Consider the following 22,275-nt stretch of genomic DNA (forward strand, 5'->3'; position numbering starts at 1 on the left):
TATTTTGGCTCGGAATTCGTGTTGCCGGAAATATGATAAAATGTCATAGCTAATAATGACCAGTACTTTGAATAAATTTATATTGTACATTTCATTTTTAAGACATTCACCCAATAGAATAACACATTTTAAATTTCAATTATCTTGAGAACCGCACATGGTCCCATTGGGGCTCATATTTAAGGAAAATCTTTAGAAAATGGATGATGGCTTTTTGAGATATTCATTGTTCAATGACGATTTTGTATGATAAATCACAATTTACTATAAACGGAATCCGTATTAATAAAGAGAATTTGTAAATGTAAGATGTTAATTAATTTTAATTTAGGTTGTATCGAAACCGTTTTTTTTTTTTAATAGTAAACATATGTATTGGATCCGGCAAAAAGATATTTAAATTTTCCAATTAGAAGAATTTTAATTGGATGTTGTAAAAAAACAGTTGCTGTAGTTGGAGATATGTTATGAAGAAGATCTATACCTAGTTCTAATGGCAGATATATGACATACATGTGCGTATGATAAATTTAGCTGAAAGTGACATCTGGTCACCCTAAAATATTAAAAAAATAACTCGACATAGAAAAGCATTAATTGGCACACAATTTACAAATAATTTAGCAAAATAAACATAATAAAGATAAAAAAGCGCTAAATTTCTAAACGAAATCTCACCTTCAATTGCCTTCCAGATAGACCGGTTATAAAGCCCTTATCGTCTGCTACAACCTTTTTGGTAACACTCACATCGCCACAGCCGGTGCAGTCGTAGCGCTCAACAACCTTTACGGTTTTGCCATCACAAAGAGTCTACAAAATGTTGAGACAACAAAAATTAACAAAAACACTTTATTATACGCACAAGGTGCAATATAAACAAATTTAACCAAAATAATAAAAACTAACCTCTAGACCGGTAGCTCGGGGATCGACACCGGAATCAAAAATGGCAATAGTGACATCGCGACCATCAAAATCCGGATACTTTTGCAAGAAATTCAATACGTTAGTTTCGACTTTGGGTACCAGAGCGCCAGCAGGGAAGGAATTTTCCACGATACCGCCATCGGCCAATTGATGAATAGTCATTGTTGTTTGGTTAGTTTTTTCAGAACTTGTGGGAAATTCTTCTAAACGCAAGACTGGTAGTTGTTTTTGTGCGCTTAAATTGCTTTTCAAACGTTTGGGGCAAGCTAAAATATTTAAATTTAACTTTAGAAGCTTTGTTGATAAATAATACGAGTTTATTAATTTAAAATAAATTCCACTAGCAAAATTTCGCACAAAATAATAAATTTTGTCCAACTGTCATGACAAGCGGAATTAATGCAGTTGTCAATAAGAATTGTTTTGGTTTAGTCTTGCTCATATAAAAAAGCTGCGAAATATGAAAACTTGTAAAGTAAGGCATATACATTAGCGTTATGTTATGAAAATTCTAGGCTAGTCTTGGCAACTCTAGTATTTGTTATGATTTTTAGCAGCTGTTCAATTTTGACATTTTAACTGTCAAAAAATTCACAGTTTTCTTCAACCATTCTTGTTTTTGGGCCTTACGAATAATTTTTGTTATTTTGTGTGGAATTTAACAAACTTTTTCCAATAAAATGTGGTTCGAAGTCTTACCATCCGCTGTCATCATCACTGTGGCTTTGTCCTTGCCCACATACGCCATGTATGGCTTGCATAAACTCACATTGGGCAATGTAAGTTTGATCGTTTCATCAATAGCCAACAATTGTTGACGATTTCCAAAATTCTTATATAATCCAACTTTATAGTGGATAATTTTACACTTTCTTAACATAACTTCACGTAAATAATATAAAACAATTTGTATTCACACTAAGCGCTATTAAATAATAAGATTTTTAAACTTTGTATGTTCTGTTTTTAAAATTATTGCCTTTTATTATTTTTCTAGGCCTACCGCCGCAATTTGGATGAACGTTTTGATCGTGTTATGTATTTGCGCGACAGACGACTAACCGACAATCCCTATCTGATGAATGTGAGTGTTAACTAACAGAATTGTTTATAAGCATTAATAAGTTTGAAAGTTAATAGAAAATCATAATTGTTTAACATAATTTCATATGGAAAGTATTGGAAAATGCATCTGTACAATTTGTATGAATGAATTTAAAAATTGAATACAATTTTTTAAATTATTTAATTCGAATAATGTTATTCGATTATTACAAAAATTGTATTAGATTTCAATAATTTAATTCGGCCATAATTATTTCAATGTATTACTATAGCTGCAGATTGAGAAATATGTTCATTAACATCTGCTATATTAAATGCTTTAGTGGAATGTTTATTTCTATGATCGAATAATTACACTGTGCACAAAATTTACACTTTTTTCTGTCAATAAGGGCACCCATTATGATTCCCTACAAGAGTCCTATAAAACGAAAATTTATGTCCTTTATGAAAGAGGGTGACTTGAAGAAATGAAAGAAGAAGACATGTAGTATTTTAAAGATAGCAAAAAAAGAAATATTCAAATCTGAATAAAGAGGAAAAATTGTTTACGGATTTGAATACACTGTAGAATGTCCTTTAAATAGCCAACCTATCAATTTACAGCCAAGTTTATCTACAAATCTGTTACCTAGCCATTTAAATCTATGACTCTGTAATCTCGGGCAGTTGCACATAAAGTGGTTTAATGTCTCCAACTCGTCTACATCCCTACAAAAATCCTGTGTGATATTTTCCCATTTACCTATGAAGGTCCCAATTTAGCAGTGACCGGTTATCACTCCTACTGGAATTCTGAGACTACACCTATCCAACCCAATTAGTGTTTTTACTGCCTTCGCATCCAGTTTAGGACGTAAGGCATTGGACATTTGACAATCCGACTATTCCAGGACAGGTGGAGTCACGGAATCTTTCAAATATTAGCCTGTAATAATGACATATCGGAGGTCTTACTTGCCATTCCCTAGTACTTTTTCAACTGTATGTTTCAGTGCCCTGGTATCCAACCCAATTAGTGTTTTTACTGCCTTCGCATCCAGTTTAGGACGTAAGGCTTTGGACATTTGACAATCCGACTATTCCAGGACAGGTGGAGTCACGGAATCTTTCAAATATTAGCCTGTAATAATGACATATCGGAGGTCTTACTTGCCATTCCCTAGTACTTTTTCAACTGTATGTTTCAGTGCCCTGGTACCCAACACCATCTGAATGAGTAGTGTAGCAATAACTCTTCAAGAGCTTTCCTACAGTCTTCACTAAGCTAGAATGTATTAAGTGACATTTCACAGCCTTGAATGCCGCCTGATTGTCCACATAAATAGTTACTACATACCCCTCAGTTACGTGTGCTTTTATCAACTCTGTGGCTATCCAGATCGCGAAGATCTCTGTCTGAAAAAAACTGCACCCGTTAGGGTGTCTATAAGATCGTTTAATATCCTTGTTGACCAGAGATCAGTAATGAGGCACCGAAGTTAAAGGTCGTAACCCTATGATCAGAGATTGCCTTAGGAATGAAGTCCTGACCGATAAGACCTGCCTAATACAATATCCTAATGTGACCTCAGTTTAAAAAACCTAGTGGTTGACAAAACAATGAAAACTTTTCCAAATATTTCATATGTAGGTGAATAAAAATACTTTGTGTTTTTATATATCAAAAAATATTAAGTTTTCATTTTCTTAATTAATTTTATTAATCATATTAGTTTTCAATAAATTTCATTATAATTTTCAATATTCTACAACAAACAATAAAATTTTGTAATTTTGAAATAAAACCAGAATATTGTATTTTATTTTAAAATAATATAAATATAATCTCTACAAAACTTTGGCTACGTAAACTTCCAAAGTCTCTAAATGTTGCTTTAACTGGATCTAATATTAATGATCATAACGAATTAATTCAATTAGCTGATAGATTGTGGGAAGTTATTTACAACGGAGAAATATGTAGTGTTAGACAATCTTCTAGATCTTCCAATATTGAACAAATCGTACAAAATTTAACTGCTTCTTTATGTGAAAATATAAATAAATTGACACTAGAAGTTAGTTCTCTTAAAAGAGAAATAGGAACCCGGGCTTCACGTCCTTTTTATAGAAGATATAGCAGAAGTTCTTCACACTCTCGTGGTCGTTCACCAAATAGGAACTGGTTATGTCGTTTTCACTACAAGTTTGGTAATCAAGCTAGAAAGTGCGAACAACCATGTTCATTTTCTAATGAAAGTTCAACAAACTAAAATCATCCACTGTTGCAGCGACGAACAGTGGAAATGTTGATTATTCTTCCAGTCGCCTTTTTATTTTTGATAAAAATAATAACTTAAAATTTTTGATTGATAGTGGGGCAGAAATTTCTGTTTTGCCATCTTCAAAATTCAGAAATAATAATAAGAGATCTGATATAATTTTAAGCGCAGCCAATGGCTCAAATATTGCAACATTTGGAAAGAAATTACTTAATGTAGATTTAGGTCTTCGCCGCGAATTTCCTTTTATTTTTCTGATTGCAGATATTTCTAAACCTATTATTGGTGCTGATTTTCTTTGTAAATATGGTCTTTTGATAGACATTAAACATAAACGTCTAATAGATCCACTTACTAATTTATCAGTTAGTACATTTTCATGTTGCTGCAATGTGACTCTTCCAAAGTTATTTTCTGTAGATAATCAATACACACAACTTCTTAAGAAATATCCTTCACTAATAGCAGAACCTGATTATACGAAACCAATCAAACATTCTACCGTTCATAGATTAGTAACAAACGGTCCTTTACCTTTTACCAAACCCAGGCGTTTGGATCCCGTTAAATACAAGGCAGCAAAAACAGAATTCGAGTATCTTGTAAAAGCAGGTATATGTAGACCATCGAACTCAAGTGTAGCATCAGCTTTACATTTAGTCCCAAAAAAAGATCCAAACGACTGGCGTCCATGCGGTGATTTTAGACGTTTGAACATTGTGACTGTTCCTGATAGATATCCCTTACCTCACATTCACGATTTAAATATGAATATAAGAAATAAGAAAATATTTTCTAAGATCGATTTAGTACGTGCTTATCATCAAATTCCAATGGCAGAAGAGGATATATTCAAAACAGCTATAACAACACCATTCGGTATGTTTGAGTTTCAACGAATGCCATTTGGCCTACGAAATTCTGCGCAAACGTTTCAAAGATTTATCAACGAAGTATTTACTGGTTTCGATTTCGTATTTGTGTATATCGATGATATACTTATATATAGCGAAAATGATGAGGAACATTTATATCACTTAGAGAAAGTTTTTGAACGATTAGATGAATATGGGTTAAATATTAAACCAGGCAAATGTACATTTGGTGTTTCAAATATAGACTTCCTAGGTCATAATATATCGAATATTGGCATTAAACCTTCTGAAGAAAAAATATTAGCAATTCGAAACTTTGAACACCCGAAAACTGTTAAACAAATTCAGAAATTTGTAGGAATGGTAAATTATTACCACAAGTATATTCCTAAGTTAGCCGAATTTACTAACCCCATTCATGCTATAATTACCAATGCATTAAAAAAGAAATGTAAGATTTTAGAATGGACTAAGGAAGCCCTCAATTCATTTGACCGTATCAAGTTTGTTTGTGTTTTATTGAATCATTTCAATAATGAAGCAAAATTGACCTTAACGGTAGATGCTTCAAATGTGGCCATTGGGGGCGTTTTACAACAATGTTATAATGGTATTTCGGAACCATTAGCATTTTTCTCTAAAAAATTAACCTCTTCCGAATCTAAATATAGTACATTTGATCGCGAATTGTTAGCAATATATTTAAATATTAAACATTTTAGGTATTTGTTAGAAGGCAGATCATTTGTTGTGTATACAGATCATAAACCTTTGGTTTTTGCTTTGGAATCAAAAACCGAAAGAAGTCCAAGACAGACTAGGCACTTAGAATATATTTCCCAATTTACAAGTGATATTCGACATATAAGCGGTGAAGCTAATGTTGTAGCTGATACCTTATCTAGAACATTTGAAATCGAAGCATACAAATATTCCGATATTAATCTTAAAAATTTATTTGATGAACAACAGAAAGATAAAGATCTTTTAGAACTTCTTGCTGATAAAAACAAACATCTTAATCTAAAATTCTTAAAAATTCCAGTCCTAAACTTAGATATTTGGTTTGAATGTACATTAAGTACACCTAGACCTTACGTTCCATTTAATTTGCGAAAAATTGTATTTGAAAAATTACATAATATTTCACATCCAGGTATCAGAGCTACACGCAAATTAATAACAGAACGCTATTTTTGGCCAAATATGAAAAAGGAACTTAACGTCTGGTCAAAAGAATGTCTTAACTGTCAAAAATCAAAAATAATTAGACACACTAAATCACCAGTGGTCAAAATTGAGATACCTAAAGGAAGATTCGAACATATACATTTAGATATTGTTGGACCTTTACCTATATCCCGGGAACATCGTTACATATTAACAATAATTGACCGACATTCTCGTTGGCCAGAAGCATACCCACTAAAAGACATCACAACATCTAATATAATTGATACAATAATAAGAAATTATATTTCTCGGTTCGGTGTTCCTTTGAAAATAACAACCGACCAAGGTGGACAATTTACCTCTAAAATGTTTTCAGAACTAACACAAATGTTAGGATGTTTTAAAATAACAACTTCTCCATATCACCCTCAATCTAATGGCATGGTTGAACGATTTCATAGACAGCTTAAAGCAACATTAATGGCTAAAGGTAAATCAGCAACTTGGTATGACGAGCTTCCGATTGCTTTACTAGGTATTCGTTCAGTATTTAAAGAAGATCTACAAGCTACTCCTGCAGAAATGGTTTATGGTCAAAGTTTACGTTTACCTGGAGAAATATTAACACCTACAGGAGATTTTGATGCATCTGACATTTTATATAAATTAAAAACCCATTTCAAAAACGTAAGATCTAATTTAAATCATCACAACAATTCAAATACAGGTATTCATGTACCAAAAGACCTAAAAGACTGCAAATATGTATTTGTGCGTGTAATTCATAAGAGATCTTTGCAACAACCATATGAGGGTCCTTATAGAGTAATTGAAAAGAACAAGAAATATTTCAAAATTGATATAAATAACAAGTCAGTAGTTATACCTATCGATCGATTGAAACCAGCATTAACTGAAAACACTTACATTAATTCAAACATACATTCCAGTAATACTAAATCAACAACAAAGAGAGTTTCTTTTAATTTATTGGGAATAAATTTTTTGGAGGGGGAGTAGTTGTAGGTGAATAAAAATACTTTGTGTTTTTATATATCAAAAAATATTAAGTTTTCATTTTCTTAATTAATTTTATTAATCATATTAGTTTTCAATAAATTTCATTATAATTTTCAATATTCTACAACAAACAATAAAATTTTGTAATTTTGAAATAAAACCAGAATATTGTATTTTATTTTAAAATAATATAAATATAATCTCTACATCATATGTAGCCCAAAATTTAAAATATTTTTTTAAAATAATTTTTTTTTAGTATTTTACTTGTATAGTTTTATTTATATAAATTAACTGAAAAACAAACAACATAATTAATTATATTCTGAAAAAAGGGAACAAAATTAAAAATATTCACTATTTCGCTACTGACAAAACAGTGGAAACTTTTAAACTTCTGCAAGAAAGAAGTGTAAAACGAAAATAATATTTAAAAGAACGATGTAAAAAGCATCCTGTTTACAGTTATTTTATTTCATTTTTAAATTCTGGTAATTTTTCACAATTTCTTTTTTTAAGTTTTTCGCATAATTGTTTTTTTCAAAGTTAACGAAAATGGCTAAAGTTAAAATTTGTGAAGACTTAAAAAATAAAATAATTAACGATTTTAAAGCTGGTTTAAAACAAAAAAGTATCGGTGACAAATCATAATATTAATAGGCAAGTCGATTTCTTTAGACCCCTTTTACGCTCACATTATACATTCGATATGGGAAAGAAATATACCATTTTAAAGGGATTTACTCACAGAAGTGCAGAATATATATTTTATTGAAATCGGTTCAGTTTTTTATGAGTTATAAGCGTTTAAAGATGTTACTAACACATATGCAAAAACGTGTACATGTGAATATTAAGCTAAAAGGTAAACAAAGCAATGCGTGTTTGTCCAATTTGTTGTTGTAAATAAATAAGAGAAACAATTAAACTGTATTGATTTCGCTCTGTTTAAAGTGAGAGTTGTTATAGAACACAATGAAGAAGAAGATTTTAATAATTTAAAGTCGCTTGAAAGAAATATTTTGAAGGTTTTTTTTATTTTCTCAATATGTAAATAGTAAGTAAATAGTTAATTTATAATATCTGTAGAACTATGATTGTGACGGTCATTAAACTTTATACGAATTAATTTCTTATCACTGCATGAAGTTTAAGCAAAAATGGGACGGATCGGAACAGGTGGCGAGTCACTTCCCATACAAAGTAAATAGTTATTTTTAAATATTTTGTGAGCTATAATTCCAAGATTATTCTAACTTTGTATAAATGGCTCTTTTATCATTTTGCATAGTTTCGCTGAAAATTTTCGGTATTGGAATAGTGAGTGTGACACACCCTATACAAAGTAAATATTTATTTCGAAAGTCTGGGGAACCAAAATGGAGGGTCGGTAAAGGAGGTGAGTCACCTCCCATACAAAATAATAATTACAAGATTCTTTAAACTTTGTCCGCATAGATCTATTACCATTATACAAAGATTGGATGAAAATGGTCGGGATTTTATTAGTGGTCGTGGCAATTCCCATACAAATTAAATAATTAATTTCGAATGTCTGGAGAACTATAATTCTAAAAGTATTTAAAATGTGTATCAATCAATTTATTACCATTCTTCTTTTTTACAAAGTTTAGCTAAACGTGATCGGATTAGTAGGAATGACCCCTCCCATAAAAAGGAAAGTTAAAGTGAAGCTTAATATGATTTATTTTTTTACATAAAATACATAAAAATGGGTGGGATCAGTGGTATCTCCCATACCAAATTAGTTATTGTTTGAATATCAAGTAAACTGTAATTGAGAGATTCTCAATATGTTGCATGTGTTATTTTCATATCATTGTACGTAGTTAGGTTGTATCAGAAATCCATTCATATTTCTTAATTTTACTAGAATAGGGGTAGCGAAGTGCACCGGGATATGCTAGTATTCATAAATAAATCAGCAGTTTCAAAAATTATAAAAAAATTTCGTGAGACCGGTTCTGTAAAAACTCAACATTTAGGTGGAAGACCTCGTAAAACAAGAAATTCCCAAAAATAACTCCTCGAGAGGTTGTTAATAGCCTAAAATTAGAAATAAGTACCCGAACAGTTAGTCGCAGGGCAAATGAGGCTGGTCTTGGTTGCTATCGTCCTGTGAAAAAACCACTCATTTCTAAAAAGAACCGTTCTGCTCGTCTACAATTTGCCAGGGATCATTTAAACTGGTCGATACAGAAATGGAATACTGTCCTCTTTTCCGACGAATCCAAATACAATTTAAGAGGCAGTGATGGGAGAACAAAAAGAGTAGATCCAAAGTACACAAATAAGACTGTAAAGTTTGGCGGTGGCAATATTGTGGTATGGGGATGTTTTTCAGGGCAAGGTATGGGTCCAATTCATATTATAAAAGATACCATGACAGGTATAGGATACAGAACCATATTAAACGATGTTATGTATCCATACGCTGAGGAAAATATGCCCCTAGTTTGGAGATTCCAACACGACAACGACCCGAAACACACCTCTAGTGTTTTAACCGAGTGTTTACAATGCAACGAGGTACGTGTTTTGAAGTGGCCTGCCCAATCGCCAGATCTCAATCCCATAGAAAATCTATGGGAAATTGTAGATCGTAAAATAAGGACCCAAAATTACACCAGGAAGGAAGATTTATAGGAGGCGATTATAAGGGAATGGCAAAAAATTTCAAAGGAGACCATTGACTCTTTAATTGGTTCAATGCATCGTCGATGTGTAGCAGTTATAAAAAATAAGGGATACCCAACAAAATATTGAGTTATTGCAAAGTTTAGATCATATTTGTTAAAATAATATCTAAGTTTTCATTGTTTTGTCAATGCCGTAATAAAGAAATCTTTTAATTTTGTTTTCTCGTTTTTAGAATTTAATTAATTATGTCCTTTGTTTTTTGTTAAATTAAGTTAATAAAAGTATACAAATAAAATACTACAAAAATGTTAACATTTTTTAAAAAAATATTTCAGATTTTAGGCCACTAATGAAATATTTGGAAAAGTTTCCATTGCTTTGTCAACTACTGTATACTGCTGAGTGAAGTTAGTATTAAGGATAAGGTGCTTAAAGTTATTAAGGTACCATAAAGAGATAACAAACTGTAGTACTTCGTTGCTCTAATGGTACTTTTTGAATTTTCTATAATTGGGCTAGAAACAGAGACTTAAACTTTTTATTTCTTCTATTGGTACTTTTTTAATTCGGTTTATTATCCAAATGGATCACTATTTACCGACTTATAGCCACGTTTATGTTTCATTTATTTTTCAGATGATCACAGATTATACATTTTCCATTTAGCTTGAAAATTAATATATTTTTTCCTCGCTAAATTGAATAAATTATATTCAAATGACTTTCCGCACCCAGTCTGTAAAATTGTAAATCCCCAAAGTGTATATTAAAATAATTATTTTTTTTTTCTTTTCTTTTTAGGGCTTGGAACAAATTCCCGATGAGAAGTAAATTCACACCTCATTCGTAGGCCAACAACAATTTGGAAAAAGAAAAATAATAGTTTAAAAAACGATAATGTAAAGTTTTAAATTAATTAAATTAAATAAAAAAAAACAATTCCAAAATAAACAAAAACAAAAATTTGTTTTCGTAAACAACTTGAGAGAACATTCACATGCAATACACACTCCAGGAAATGAGATGCAGTGACGTAAAGGAATGTAGTTTTGACTCGATATGTTTTAGGGGAATAATTAAAACAATGTAACTGCAACATCTATTGTAAATTAATGAATTGCGGAAGCAAGTTTTAAATTCAGTTGATAAGCGAAACAGCTTTTTATTTATTTTTAATTGTAATAAACGGGGAAATGCAAGGAATAGAAACATTTAAGACCTTATTTGTCAAAAATTATGAAAATAAACCAACAATTCAATTTGAAATTTGCTACTGAATAATCCTTTTATACTTTAGAGTCCTGAAAGCATAGTACTACTACAACAAAAACAACCCTGTTTTGTTTAATAAAGTAACGTTACTTTAGAGTCAAACAAACCGTCAGGAAAACCACCCCTATGCTAAGAATGAGGTATAGTTTACTGTATTATGCTCCCAAACACATAAACTGCTCCTACTACAACTACTGCTGCCGCTACTGCCATAAATTAATGTCAATTTTGCAAATAATCTGAAAAGAAGTACAACAAAAGGCGTCGTCGGTCGGTTGGATGGATGTTTAGTTGGTCGTTTTTTTGTTTAGATTACATTTGCCATGAAAATAAACTGAAAGTGAATTGTTTTTGCTACAAATTTTAAGATTTTATATAAAGTTTTATTTTAAAACGAAATAAAATCATGTGAATTTTAAGAAATACACGAATAATTTTTAAATTATGTATTAAATTGAAAGTGTTTAGTTTTGTGTGTGTGTCTGTGTATAAAAAAGCCTGATAAAATCATTAAAACCGAAACAAAATAAAAAAAAATGGTTGGGGTTTTACATTACATTGGCCGGAGGAGTGTCAAGATTAAAAACAGCTCTGCTTTATTTAATTTATTCGAGGAGATTTTAAGTTTCAATCACAAAACTATTTTAAGCAGTTTTTATATTATTTCTTTGGCGGTTTTTATGTGGTCCTTTGCTCCAGCCACTGCCAAGACATATCACAGTGAAGATTTTAATACCGTCCGTCATCATCGTCAGCATTTAAGTCGCCAGCCAAGACAGCAAAAAGACTCGTTTAATGAGGAAAAGGGTTATTGTGCCCCCTATAATGGGAAAATTTGCAAGAACTTTATAACCCATCAGGTGTGGTATAGTCGAGATGATCCTACGGGTGGTTGGAAAAATGAACAGATTACCACTGCCTTGTGGGAAGAACTAATTGGAGATTTGACGGGTCTTTGTCGTGCCGCGGCAGAGGTGTGTTTTTGTACATGTAGTCCTTGAAATATAATTGTTGACTGTTTTTATATTTTTGTTTGTTTATTTAATTGCTTTTAGAAACTTCTTTGCTCTTATGCATTTCCTAGATGTTTAATGGAAAATGGTGTTACTATTAAACTGCCTCTGTGCTATGAAGACTGTTCCGCCATTCATTTACAATACTGTTACAATGATTGGGTATTAATTGAGGAAAAGAAGGAGCGCAATATCTTCATTAAGAGTCGTGGCCACTTTCGTTTACCCAACTGCTCAATACTACCCAAGTACAATAGCACTACACAAAGGCCTAGTTGTTCATATGTGGGTTTAACGGAAGTCAAGGAGGATGAAGTTAGTTGTAAGTATTCAATGTTGTCAAAATATTTTAAATGTATAATTCCCATGTACATGAATAAATGCTTAGATACTGGTATATCATGGGTTACTAATAGGGTATTCATTCGACTAATGATCGTTCGATTAATCGAATAATTTCTTACGAATAGTTATTCGAACAATTTAAATATGGCCATTTTCGAATAACGAATAATTCGAACAATTTTTTTAGAATAATCGAATAAAACGAATTAATGTTCATATATATGGGGGATTTCATGTCAAGTGAACCAACTTTTGAAATCGATGTCTTCCGATCGGGATGAAATTTGCACCAAGGTTAGCTCTATTGGATAGTAACTCAGACACAATTTTTCAACAACATCGGTCGAGAACTCTCTGAGTTATAGGGGGTAAAATTTTGACAATTTGGTCAAACAGGGGTTTTTTCTTATCCATGTAACTTATTACCTATTGTTCTTAGCAAAATGTGTTCCAAATAGTATAGATAGCTATTTCTTCGATCTTTCGAAAAAAAATATTTAAAAAAAAAAATAAAAAATTTTTAATATTTTTTTTCCGAAATCAAAAACTTTTTTGACTTTATTTTAAAATACGCTATTTTTTTTTATTTTTTTTTTTTTCTTAAAATAAAGTTTAGATATTTTCCTTGAACACCTACTTGGTCGCTTAGTGGGATGCGAGTGGGATATCTATCAAAATAAATATTTTGTAACTCAAAACATAAAATTTTTGACTTTTTTTGCAAAATCAAAAACTTTGTTGACTTTTTTTTTTCAAAATGGACCCTTTTTTAATCTTTTTTTTTAGGTCAAACAAAAGCTTAGATATTATCCTTGAAGACCCTTTTGGTCGCTTAGTGGGATGCGAGTGGGATATCTATCAAAATAAATATTTTTTAACTCAAGACTTACAATTTTTGAATTTTTTTTTTGCAAATACGATTTTTTTTCCAAATGGGCCCTTTTTTTTAAATTTTTTTTGTAGTCAGAAGAAAGCTTAGGTCCATTCCTTTAAGATATTTTTAGTCCCTTAGTGGGATGCGAGTAGGATATCTATCAAAATAAATATTTTGTAACGCAAGACATACAATTTTTTAATTTTTTTTTGCAAAATCAAAATTTTTTTCCAATATGGGCCCTTTTTTAATTTTTTTTTTTTGCTCAAAAGAAAGCCTAGGTCCATTCCTTTAAGATATTTTTAGTCCCTTAGTGGGATGCGAGTGGGATATCTATCAAAATAAATATTTTGTAACGCAAGACATACAATTTTTTAATTTTTTTTTGCAAAATCGAAATTTTTTTCCAATATGAGACTTTTTTTTTTAAATTTTTTTTGCTCAAAAGAAAGCTTAGGTCTTTTCCTTTAAGACCTATTTTGTCACTTAGGAAGATGTGAGTAGGATATCTATTAAAATAAAAATGTTGTAACTCAAGACATTCAATTATTGACTTTTTTTTTGCAAATTCGAATTTTTTTTCAAAATGGGCCCTTTTTTAAAAATTTTTTTTTAGTCAAAAGAAAGCTTAGGTCCATTCCTTTAAGATATTTTAGGTCCCTTAGTGGGATACGAGTGGGATATCTATCAAAATAAATATTTTGTAACTCAAGATATACAATTTTTGATTTTTTGGCAAAATCAAAAACTTTTTTGACTTTTTTTTAAAATGGGCCCTTTTTGTAATTTTTTTTTTTGCTATAAAGAAAGCTTAGGCCTATTCCTTTAAGATGGTTTTGATCGCTTAGTGGGATGCGAGTGGGATATATATCAAAATAAATGTTTTGTAACTCAAGACATACAATTTTTGTGTTAAAACATTTATTTTGATAGATATCCCACTCGCATCCCACTAAGGGACTAAAAATATCTTAAAGGAATGGACCTAGGCTTTCTTTTGAGCAAAAAAAAAAATTAAAAAAAGGCCCATATTGGAAAAAAATTTTGATTTTGCAAAAAAAAATTAAAAAATTGTATGTCTTGCGTTACAAAATATTTATTTTGATAGATATCCCACTCGCATCCCACTAAGGGACTAAAAATATCTTAAAGGAATGGACCTAAGCTTTCTTTTGACTACAAAAAAAATTTTAAAAAAAGGGCCCATTTGGAAAAAAAATCGTATTTGCAAAAAAAAAAGTCAAAAATTGTAAGTCTTGAGTTAAAAAATATTTATTTTGATAGATATCCCACTCGCATCCCACTAAGCGACCAAAAGGGTCTTCAAGGATAATATCTAAGCTTTTGTTTGACCTAAAAAAAAAGATTAAAAAAGGGTCCATTTTAAAAAAAAAAAGTCAACAAAGTTTTTGATTTTGCAAAAAAAGTCAAAAATTTTATGTTTTGAGTTACAAAATATTTATTTTGATAGATATCCCACTCGCATCCCACTAAGCGACCAAGTAGGTGTTCAAGGAAAATATCTAAACTTTATTTTAAGAAAAAAAAAAAAAATAAAAAAAAATAGCGTATTTTAAAAAAAAGTCAAAAAAGTTTTTGATTTCGGAAAAAAAATATTAAAAATTTTTTATTTTTTTTTTTAAATATTTTTTTTCGAAAGATCGAAGAAATAGCTATCTATACTATTTGGAACACATTTTGCTAAGAACAATAGGTAATAAGTTACATGGATAAGAAAAAACCCCTGTTTGACCAAATTGTCAAAATTTTACCCCCTATAACTCAGAGAGTTCTCGACCGATGTTGTTGAAAAATTGTGTCTGAGTTACTATCCAATAGAGCTAACCTTGGTGCAAATTTCATCCCGATCGGAAGACATCGATTTCAAAAGTTGGTTCACTTGACATGAAATCCCCCATATTTAAATTTATTAAATTGCTTAGAATTTTTCATAATTCAAATTTAAATAAGTAATAATGACTCACAAAAATTGTATTGTTTCTGAAATTCGACAAATAACTAAAGACAAAGGGACTTTCGACCACTGTAGATGAGTGTTCCAATAGCTCCTTCGATAAATATATAAATATTACTGCAAGTAGTTACAATTCTAAAAACAAATATTTCAAAATTTTTAACTTAGGACTTGAACCAATGAAAATAAAAGGTACGGAATAAAATATTTGTTATTTAGCTGGCGAAATATTAGAAGAATCGCAATTAACAATCAAAATTTTTAACTTAGATTAAAGTAGAGTTGAATGTAGAGTTTCCAAAAAAAACCGAAGATATTCAAAACCGTGGTTTCGGTTTTAAAAAATTTAAAACCGATCGGTTTCGGAAATAGTACTATTTCTTTATTGTAATATTTTATAATGTTATCCTGAATTATTATTAATTCACAAAGGGAGACTTAATAGTACTATTTCTTTCTTATAATTGGTATGGCGTAGCGCATCGGATCAGCCATTACTCCATACTTTTATTGCATATTTGAAAATAACTAACCCCCATACGCATAAACAGTTTATAAATTTATCAAAGGTTTATAAAACAAATTTTGTATGGAATTTAATTTTGCAGTCAATTGAATTTTAATTGTCAGGAAATACTTGGATGAATATTTGGAGGAAAAAATTTGTTACTCATTTCCAAATTTTTAATTTTTCTACTGAAAATATATTAAAAGTAAAAACCGAAGAATAATTGTTGGTTTCGGTTTTAAGACTTGAAAAACCGCGGTTTCGGTTTCGATTAAAACCTACCACGAAACTCTAGTTGAATGTGATTTTGAAACGGTCGTCGAAAATGATATTGAGGATGACATTTATGATGATTACATTGAAATAGATGAAGGCCATGATCTTAAAATATATGTATAAAAGTGATGTTTTTAACCGCGTATGTAAGAAAGTGTTGCAAAATATTTAATAAATCGAATGATAAACACAAATATTGCAAACTAACGTTTTGTTGCAAGAAAAGCATGGTGTTCGTCTTATACATGATTTTGAACATCGTTGAACATCTTTGTCTAACATGGTAATAAACTTTTTGCGTATTTATAAATGCATCAATCATGCACTGCCTGACTTCAAATTAGCCACGTTCACTGACAATGATATCAAACTTTGAACAGATTCCCTATATTGTGTAATTCCACAAGACCACTTTATTAAGCAAAGGTTCGGCAACGTTGATAGAGCTTGATGTATAATACAATTTGTTATAAATAATTTAGAAATAGTGAATAATTAATTTACTAAAGAATTAGTTATTCAATTTAAACCCCGAATTAATGAACGACATAAAAAAGTTCTGAATACATTAATATTGTATTTGAATTCAGGATCATGTCCCACTAGCTCAAATTTTTTAAAGCATAGCTCCAAAACGGAAACTAAAGGGTTTTCTTGTCAATTGTTTTGTAGATTGTTCGGGAGTCTGATCAGAATATTTCTGTTGAAAATTTAATGATGGACTGTTAATTTGAATTGTTAACTTTAACGTTATTTTTTGCTTTTCTTTAACAATAAAATATTAAAAAACCGACATCAAAACTTTATTCTTTGCTTTTTTAAAAAAAATTAAATTATTCGAATAATTCGATTAATTTTAAACGTGTGATCGAATTATTCGAACAAGTTAAAATCTCTTATTAGAATTATTCGTTTTATTCGAACAAGAGAAAAATCGAATACCCTAGTTACTAATGATACTAACAGTTGAGATATTGGTTCTACCTATACATAAGAATGTGCCAGTCCAAATGTCACGAAAAGTATTACTTTCTGATATTATTGGGTTAAATACTTGTTGTTTAAACTATGTTCAGATGATGATCCATTGCATTACTGTTAGTTTGTGATTACTCTTAGTTCTATTTATAGACCGAAATATCAAAATTGTGCATTGACCTTAGTCCAAGTAAATCTGGAAACAATTGTAAAAATGAATTTTCTTCAATTTAATGCACAATTTTACCAGGAAAAGGTTTGTCGAACTTGAAAAATGGTTTGATTGGAAGAATTTTGGAACATTGATTGTCTGTTATAAAATCGCCTGCACGTTTACCAGATCTTAATGTTCTGGAGAACATGTGGTTACAGTACATGTACCCGCAAGCTGTTATGAATATATTACAGTTTCATGTCCGTCCGAATATTCTTGACGTTTTTCAGCCAATGCTCTCTTCATAGGAATACAGCTTTCCGCAGCTCTTAATAGATAAGACCGTTTTGGTCCCACCAAATACAGAGAATTACCTTAGCGCCATGGATATTTGGCTTTGGTGTTGTTGTTGTAGCAGAACCGTGCGTAGAACGGGCTGTCGTGGGAATGGCTTTGTGTCGATTCGGCTGGTTGGCCCGACTTCGCATACGATCTTTTACGCTTCGGGTTATCGTAATGGATCAATTTTTCATCAATAGTAATGATTCGGTACTAAAATGATTTTTTTTTTATAAAGTTCAAGCGACATTTCAAACATACAAAATAGTTTTTCAAGTTCTCTCAGCTTCAATTCGTATGGTACCCACTTTCATTGCATTTTAATGAATCCTATTGCTTGAAAACGTTTTGAAATAGCGTAGCTCCCAATGATTTTGCAAGCTCTTCTTGAGTTTGACAACCATTTTCATGGAGTAATGCCTTCAATTATTGGTCGTCAAATTTTTTTGGCTGGTCTGGGTGATCTTTGTCTCCAGCGTCAAAACTACCACTTCTGAACCGCACAAACCATCTCTCGCACTTTGAAAACGATGGAACACATTCACCATAAGCTTTGTTGAGCAATAGGTGGGCTGCAGCGGCACTTTTTATACCCGTGAGAAGGTGAAGACCCCAGATACCTTCGGGATCCAAATCTTCAATAATTCTTTTAGACATGCTTTCGAGAAGTTTCCTATTTAAAATCAGCAAAATCGGTCCACAAATGGCTGAGATATGAGGAAAAACCAGGACAACGTCGATTTTTTACCTATATCTGGATTACTAAATATATTAATGACTTGGTAATCCAGATATTTAAGACCATTGTAAGTTGGACCTACAATGGGTCAAAATCGGAAAAAATATTTTTTAACCTTTTTTTCACCAAAAAACAAAATTTTTAAAAACAATCATTTTTTTTAAATTTAAAAAAAAAAAAAATTTAAATAATAATTTTTTGTCCAAAAAATTAAAAAAACAACTTCGGACAAAAAAAATAAATTTTGTTTACCTGAAAATATTTAAAATTTGTATTTTGAAGTATAATTTGGTGAAGGGTATATAGGATTCGGCACAGACGAATATAGCTCTAATAAAGAAATCAAACATTTAGACAATCTCGTATAAAATGAATTTCTGTTTTCTTTTCTAGATGACTGTCGCAATGGTAATGGCCGTTACTATTTAGGCACTATGAACGTTACGAAATCGGGTATACCATGTCAGAGATGGGACACACAACATCCCCATAAACATATACAGCCACCCCTAATATTTCCGCAAATAAAAAATGGTGAAAATTATTGTCGCAATGCGGGTGGAGAAGAACCATATCCCTGGTGCTATACAGTAGATGAATCAGTGCGCTGGCAACATTGTGATATTCCAATGTGTGGTAAGTAATTCAGCCCAATTATGAATAAAAAAAATTCCCTGGCAGTTTTTTCCCATTGAATTTTTTAAAAATGGGAAAACGCAAACAAACTCCCGATGAATTTTTATTCATAATTGGTCTGATTATCTTTTCAATTAATTTATACCTATATTAAAATATTAAAACATTTATAATTTTAGCGGACTACATAGATCATTCGCTAAAGGATATGGAACCCATACAAATGGAGGCGTTCTTTACACCCTACGTAATATTCATGTTAGCTGGTTTCGGTTTTATAGCCATTGTTGCTCTTCATCTACTCATATTATTGTTGTACAAAATTTCTAAAAATAAAGAATTCCATCAGCAACAATCTAATCAGAATCCCAACTCAGAATGCAATATTTCGACGAGGGGAGTAAATGCTGTTAATACAACGCCAGCCAATAATATTGACTGTAATAATCTATCCTCAAGTCGTGAGACTTTGGGTTCTCATCAGACTGTGGGCCATAATAAATTTGGTACTATTAAAAGTACGGTGACGGTACATAATGTCATAGAACCTCCAAAGACAGCTTTGAATACGAAATTGGAAAAATTAGAGTATCCTCGGGGTGATGTGGTCTATGTGAGATCGTTGGGCCAGGGAGCATTTGGTAGAGTATTTCAGGTAAGCCTATAAGCAAGTAAACTTAGCAGTTAGACGAATGATTAAATTTTTGTTTTAAATAATGTTTATGTCACTGATTTGTATTCATTACGACGATCTTGTCTCACTACTTTTATAAAGAAACGAATGGATTTATTATGGAAGTCAACCGAACTAAAGTTGCGTTGTCAGTTACCAAAATGGTATTACAAATGGCAGCTATCATTTCTGTTGCAACTGGTTGCCTTCCATAATCGATCCTGAAAGTGTGGTAAACATTTATTAAGATTTTGTTAAATTTCCTCTCCTTCTAGTCCAAAGCTCCCGGTTTAGTGCCCGGTTACGATGATCTTATGGTGGCGGTGAAAATGTTAAAAGATGATGCCAGCGATCAAATGCAAATGGATTTTGAAAGAGAAGCCTGCCTTCTAGCGGAATTCGATCACCCCAATATTGTCAAGCTATTGGGAGTTTGTGCTCTTGGTCGGCCCATGTGCTTACTTTTTGAATTTATGTCGCCCGGTGACCTTAGTGAATTTTTAAGATCATGTTCTCCTTATGCCACTCACACACTGCAGCAAAGAGAGACCCTGCATGCCGGTCATCTGCTGCAAATCGGAGCTCAAGTGGCAGCCGGTATGGTGTATTTATCGGAACGTAAATTTGTACATCGTGATTTGGCCACGCGCAACTGTTTGATAAACGAACAAATGACTGTAAAAATAGCCGATTTTGGTTTATCGCATAAAATCTATTTACAGGATTATTACAAGGGCGATGAAAATGATGTCATACCCATACGTTGGATGCCGTTGGAAAGTATATTGTATAATAAATTTTCCATAGAATCGGATGTCTGGGCTTATGGTATTTGTTTATGGGAAATATTTTCATTCGCTCTGCAACCCTACTACGGCCTAACGCATGAGGAAGTTATTAAATACATTAAAGAGGGCAATGTTCTATGTTGTCCCGATAATACGCCCATGTCGGTGTATGCACTGATGCGCCGCTGCTGGAATCGCAAATCCTGTGAAAGACCCAACTTCCATGAAATCAATCATTGTATACAGCACAGTATAGCGGAGTATGAGTGTAAAACGGCATTAGATATGGGAAATTAAATTAAGAGTTATTTAAAAACTATTGGAAAAACTAATTTTTCTTGTTTAAAATTTTGGTTCCTTATTTTTATTATAAAAACTAAAATATATTAAACTTCCATAGGCTATAACTTGTGGGCAATTCCAACGAAATCTTAATTAAATATACAATACAATACATAAATAAAACACAGTCTCATCTTTACTTGTACATTGACCGGACAGTTTTTAAGTATTGATCACATATACATAATCATTTATAAAAATATTTACTCTTTATACTCAAAACATTCGAATCATTAAATTTCTTAATTTTGAAAATTTTCAATTGAACCATGTTTTAAATATAAGTTTACAATCTCGGTAACAATAAAGTGTCTCTTTAAGAATTGAAATCAAACCAATAATATTAATAAATTAATTAATTAATTAAATACAAACAATTTTTTAATCACACTCTAATGTTGTGAATTTTACGAAACGAAAAGAAAATATCTGATGAAAAGCATTTACAAAATTTACGATACAAAGTAATATAACAAAAACAAATTATTTATCATTAGTCTGTAAAATTGTACTTGTAAGTTTAAAAATAAAAAAATATTAATTTTTTAGTAGAAAACATTTTTCATATAAATGTATTTATATTCTACTGTAATAAAAATAAAGTCCATTAATGTGTAAAATTTTGAAAATAATTGCAGTTTTATTTTGAATGTCCACAATTCCAAATGGAGTTTTTAGGGATCCATGATTATTAATTTCGATTGGTCCAGAGATTCAGTTTGATTCTGTTAATTCCCAAAAGACCACATTTTGTATATTAAAACAAAAGTCAGGGGCCGAATTACAGAATTCGTGATAAATGAGCTTACGTATTGAAAAATAATTTCTATAGCGAAATTAGAATAAAGTTACTAGATTTGCTCGATATCGAAAACCACAATTTCAAATAAGAAAAGTTTCAGATATGAACGAATTTATGCCCAAACAGTTGATTTATATACATATTTAATGGTCGAGGAAATATTCCACAACAGTATCATCCAAAAACTTGATCAAAACATTCACAAACCTCTTTGATTATTTTTGCGAAATCATATGTGGTACACATCACAAGTCTTGCCAGAAATAATACTGTAACTTTTAGAAGAAAACATATAAAAACAAGTAAGAGAGCTATTCGGCTGTGCCGAATCTTTTATACCCTTCACCAAATTATACTTCAAAATACAAATTTTAAATATTTTTAGGTAAACAAAATTTTTTTTTTTTTAATTTTTTGGAAAATTTTTTTTTTCGAATTAAAAATTTTAAAATTAAAAAAAAAAATTTAATTTTGTTTTTGTTAAATTTTAATTTTTTTGGTGAAAAAAAAATTTGGTTATGTATTCCGATTTTGACCCATTGTAGGTCCAACTTACTATGGCCGTGGCAAAGG

The 22,275-nt window shown here is 31.0% G+C and overlaps 3 protein-coding genes across 3 annotated transcripts in view; 2 read left to right on the forward strand and 1 right to left on the reverse strand.

The window, feature by feature from the left end:
- TppII (Tripeptidyl-peptidase II) overlaps positions 1 to 1,248 on the reverse strand; it is a 286,875-nt gene extending 285,627 nt beyond the window's left edge. Inside the window, exons 1-2 of the mRNA XM_065513274.1 lie at positions 910 to 1,248; positions 679 to 813 (exon numbers count right to left, since the gene is read on the reverse strand). Coding sequence (XP_065369346.1) covers positions 679 to 813; positions 910 to 1,092 — 318 coding nt within the window. The 5' untranslated portion in view covers positions 1,093 to 1,248. The remainder of the gene's footprint in view (positions 1 to 678; positions 814 to 909) is intronic.
- Positions 1,249 to 1,502: 254 nt separating this feature from the next.
- On the forward strand, positions 1,503 to 10,951 carry ND-MWFE (NADH dehydrogenase (ubiquinone) MWFE subunit). Its single transcript, XM_065513276.1, has 3 exons — positions 1,503 to 1,709; positions 1,928 to 2,014; positions 10,790 to 10,951. The coding sequence occupies exons 1-3, from the start codon at positions 1,611 to 1,613 to the stop codon at positions 10,817 to 10,819; spliced, it is 216 nt and encodes a 71-aa protein (XP_065369348.1). The 5' UTR covers positions 1,503 to 1,610; the 3' UTR covers positions 10,820 to 10,951.
- An 804-nt stretch (positions 10,952 to 11,755) lies between these two features.
- On the forward strand, positions 11,756 to 21,532 carry Nrk (Neurospecific receptor kinase). Its single transcript, XM_065513275.1, has 5 exons — positions 11,756 to 12,234; positions 12,316 to 12,595; positions 18,855 to 19,097; positions 19,277 to 19,752; positions 20,046 to 21,532. The coding sequence occupies exons 1-5, from the start codon at positions 11,797 to 11,799 to the stop codon at positions 20,853 to 20,855; spliced, it is 2,247 nt and encodes a 748-aa protein (XP_065369347.1). The 5' UTR covers positions 11,756 to 11,796; the 3' UTR covers positions 20,856 to 21,532.
- Positions 21,533 to 22,275: the final 743 nt, after the last annotated feature.

This window comes from Calliphora vicina, chromosome 5 (genome assembly GCF_958450345.1).
Source record: "Calliphora vicina chromosome 5, idCalVici1.1, whole genome shotgun sequence".
Lineage (NCBI taxonomy): Eukaryota > Metazoa > Arthropoda > Insecta > Diptera > Calliphoridae > Calliphora > Calliphora vicina.

What these genes read in the sequence shown, in the direction of transcription:
- ND-MWFE (XM_065513276.1), top strand. Translation starts at nt 1,611, where the DNA reads ATGTGGTTCGAAGTCTTACCATCCGCTGTCATCATCACTGTGGCTTTG. An exon ending in ATAAACTCACATTGGGCAAT is followed by an intron (nt 1,710 to 1,927) that starts GTAAGTTTGATC and finishes TTATTTTTCTAG; the next exon opens with GCCTACCGCCGCAATTTGGA. An exon ending in ACAATCCCTATCTGATGAAT is followed by an intron (nt 2,015 to 10,789) that starts GTGAGTGTTAAC and finishes TTTTCTTTTTAG; the next exon opens with GGCTTGGAACAAATTCCCGA.
- Nrk (XM_065513275.1), top strand. Translation starts at nt 11,797, where the DNA reads ATGGTTGGGGTTTTACATTACATTGGCCGGAGGAGTGTCAAGATTAAA. An exon ending in CAAGGAGGATGAAGTTAGTT is followed by an intron (nt 12,596 to 18,854) that starts GTAAGTATTCAA and finishes TTTCTTTTCTAG; the next exon opens with ATGACTGTCGCAATGGTAAT. An exon ending in TTGTGATATTCCAATGTGTG is followed by an intron (nt 19,098 to 19,276) that starts GTAAGTAATTCA and finishes TTATAATTTTAG; the next exon opens with CGGACTACATAGATCATTCG.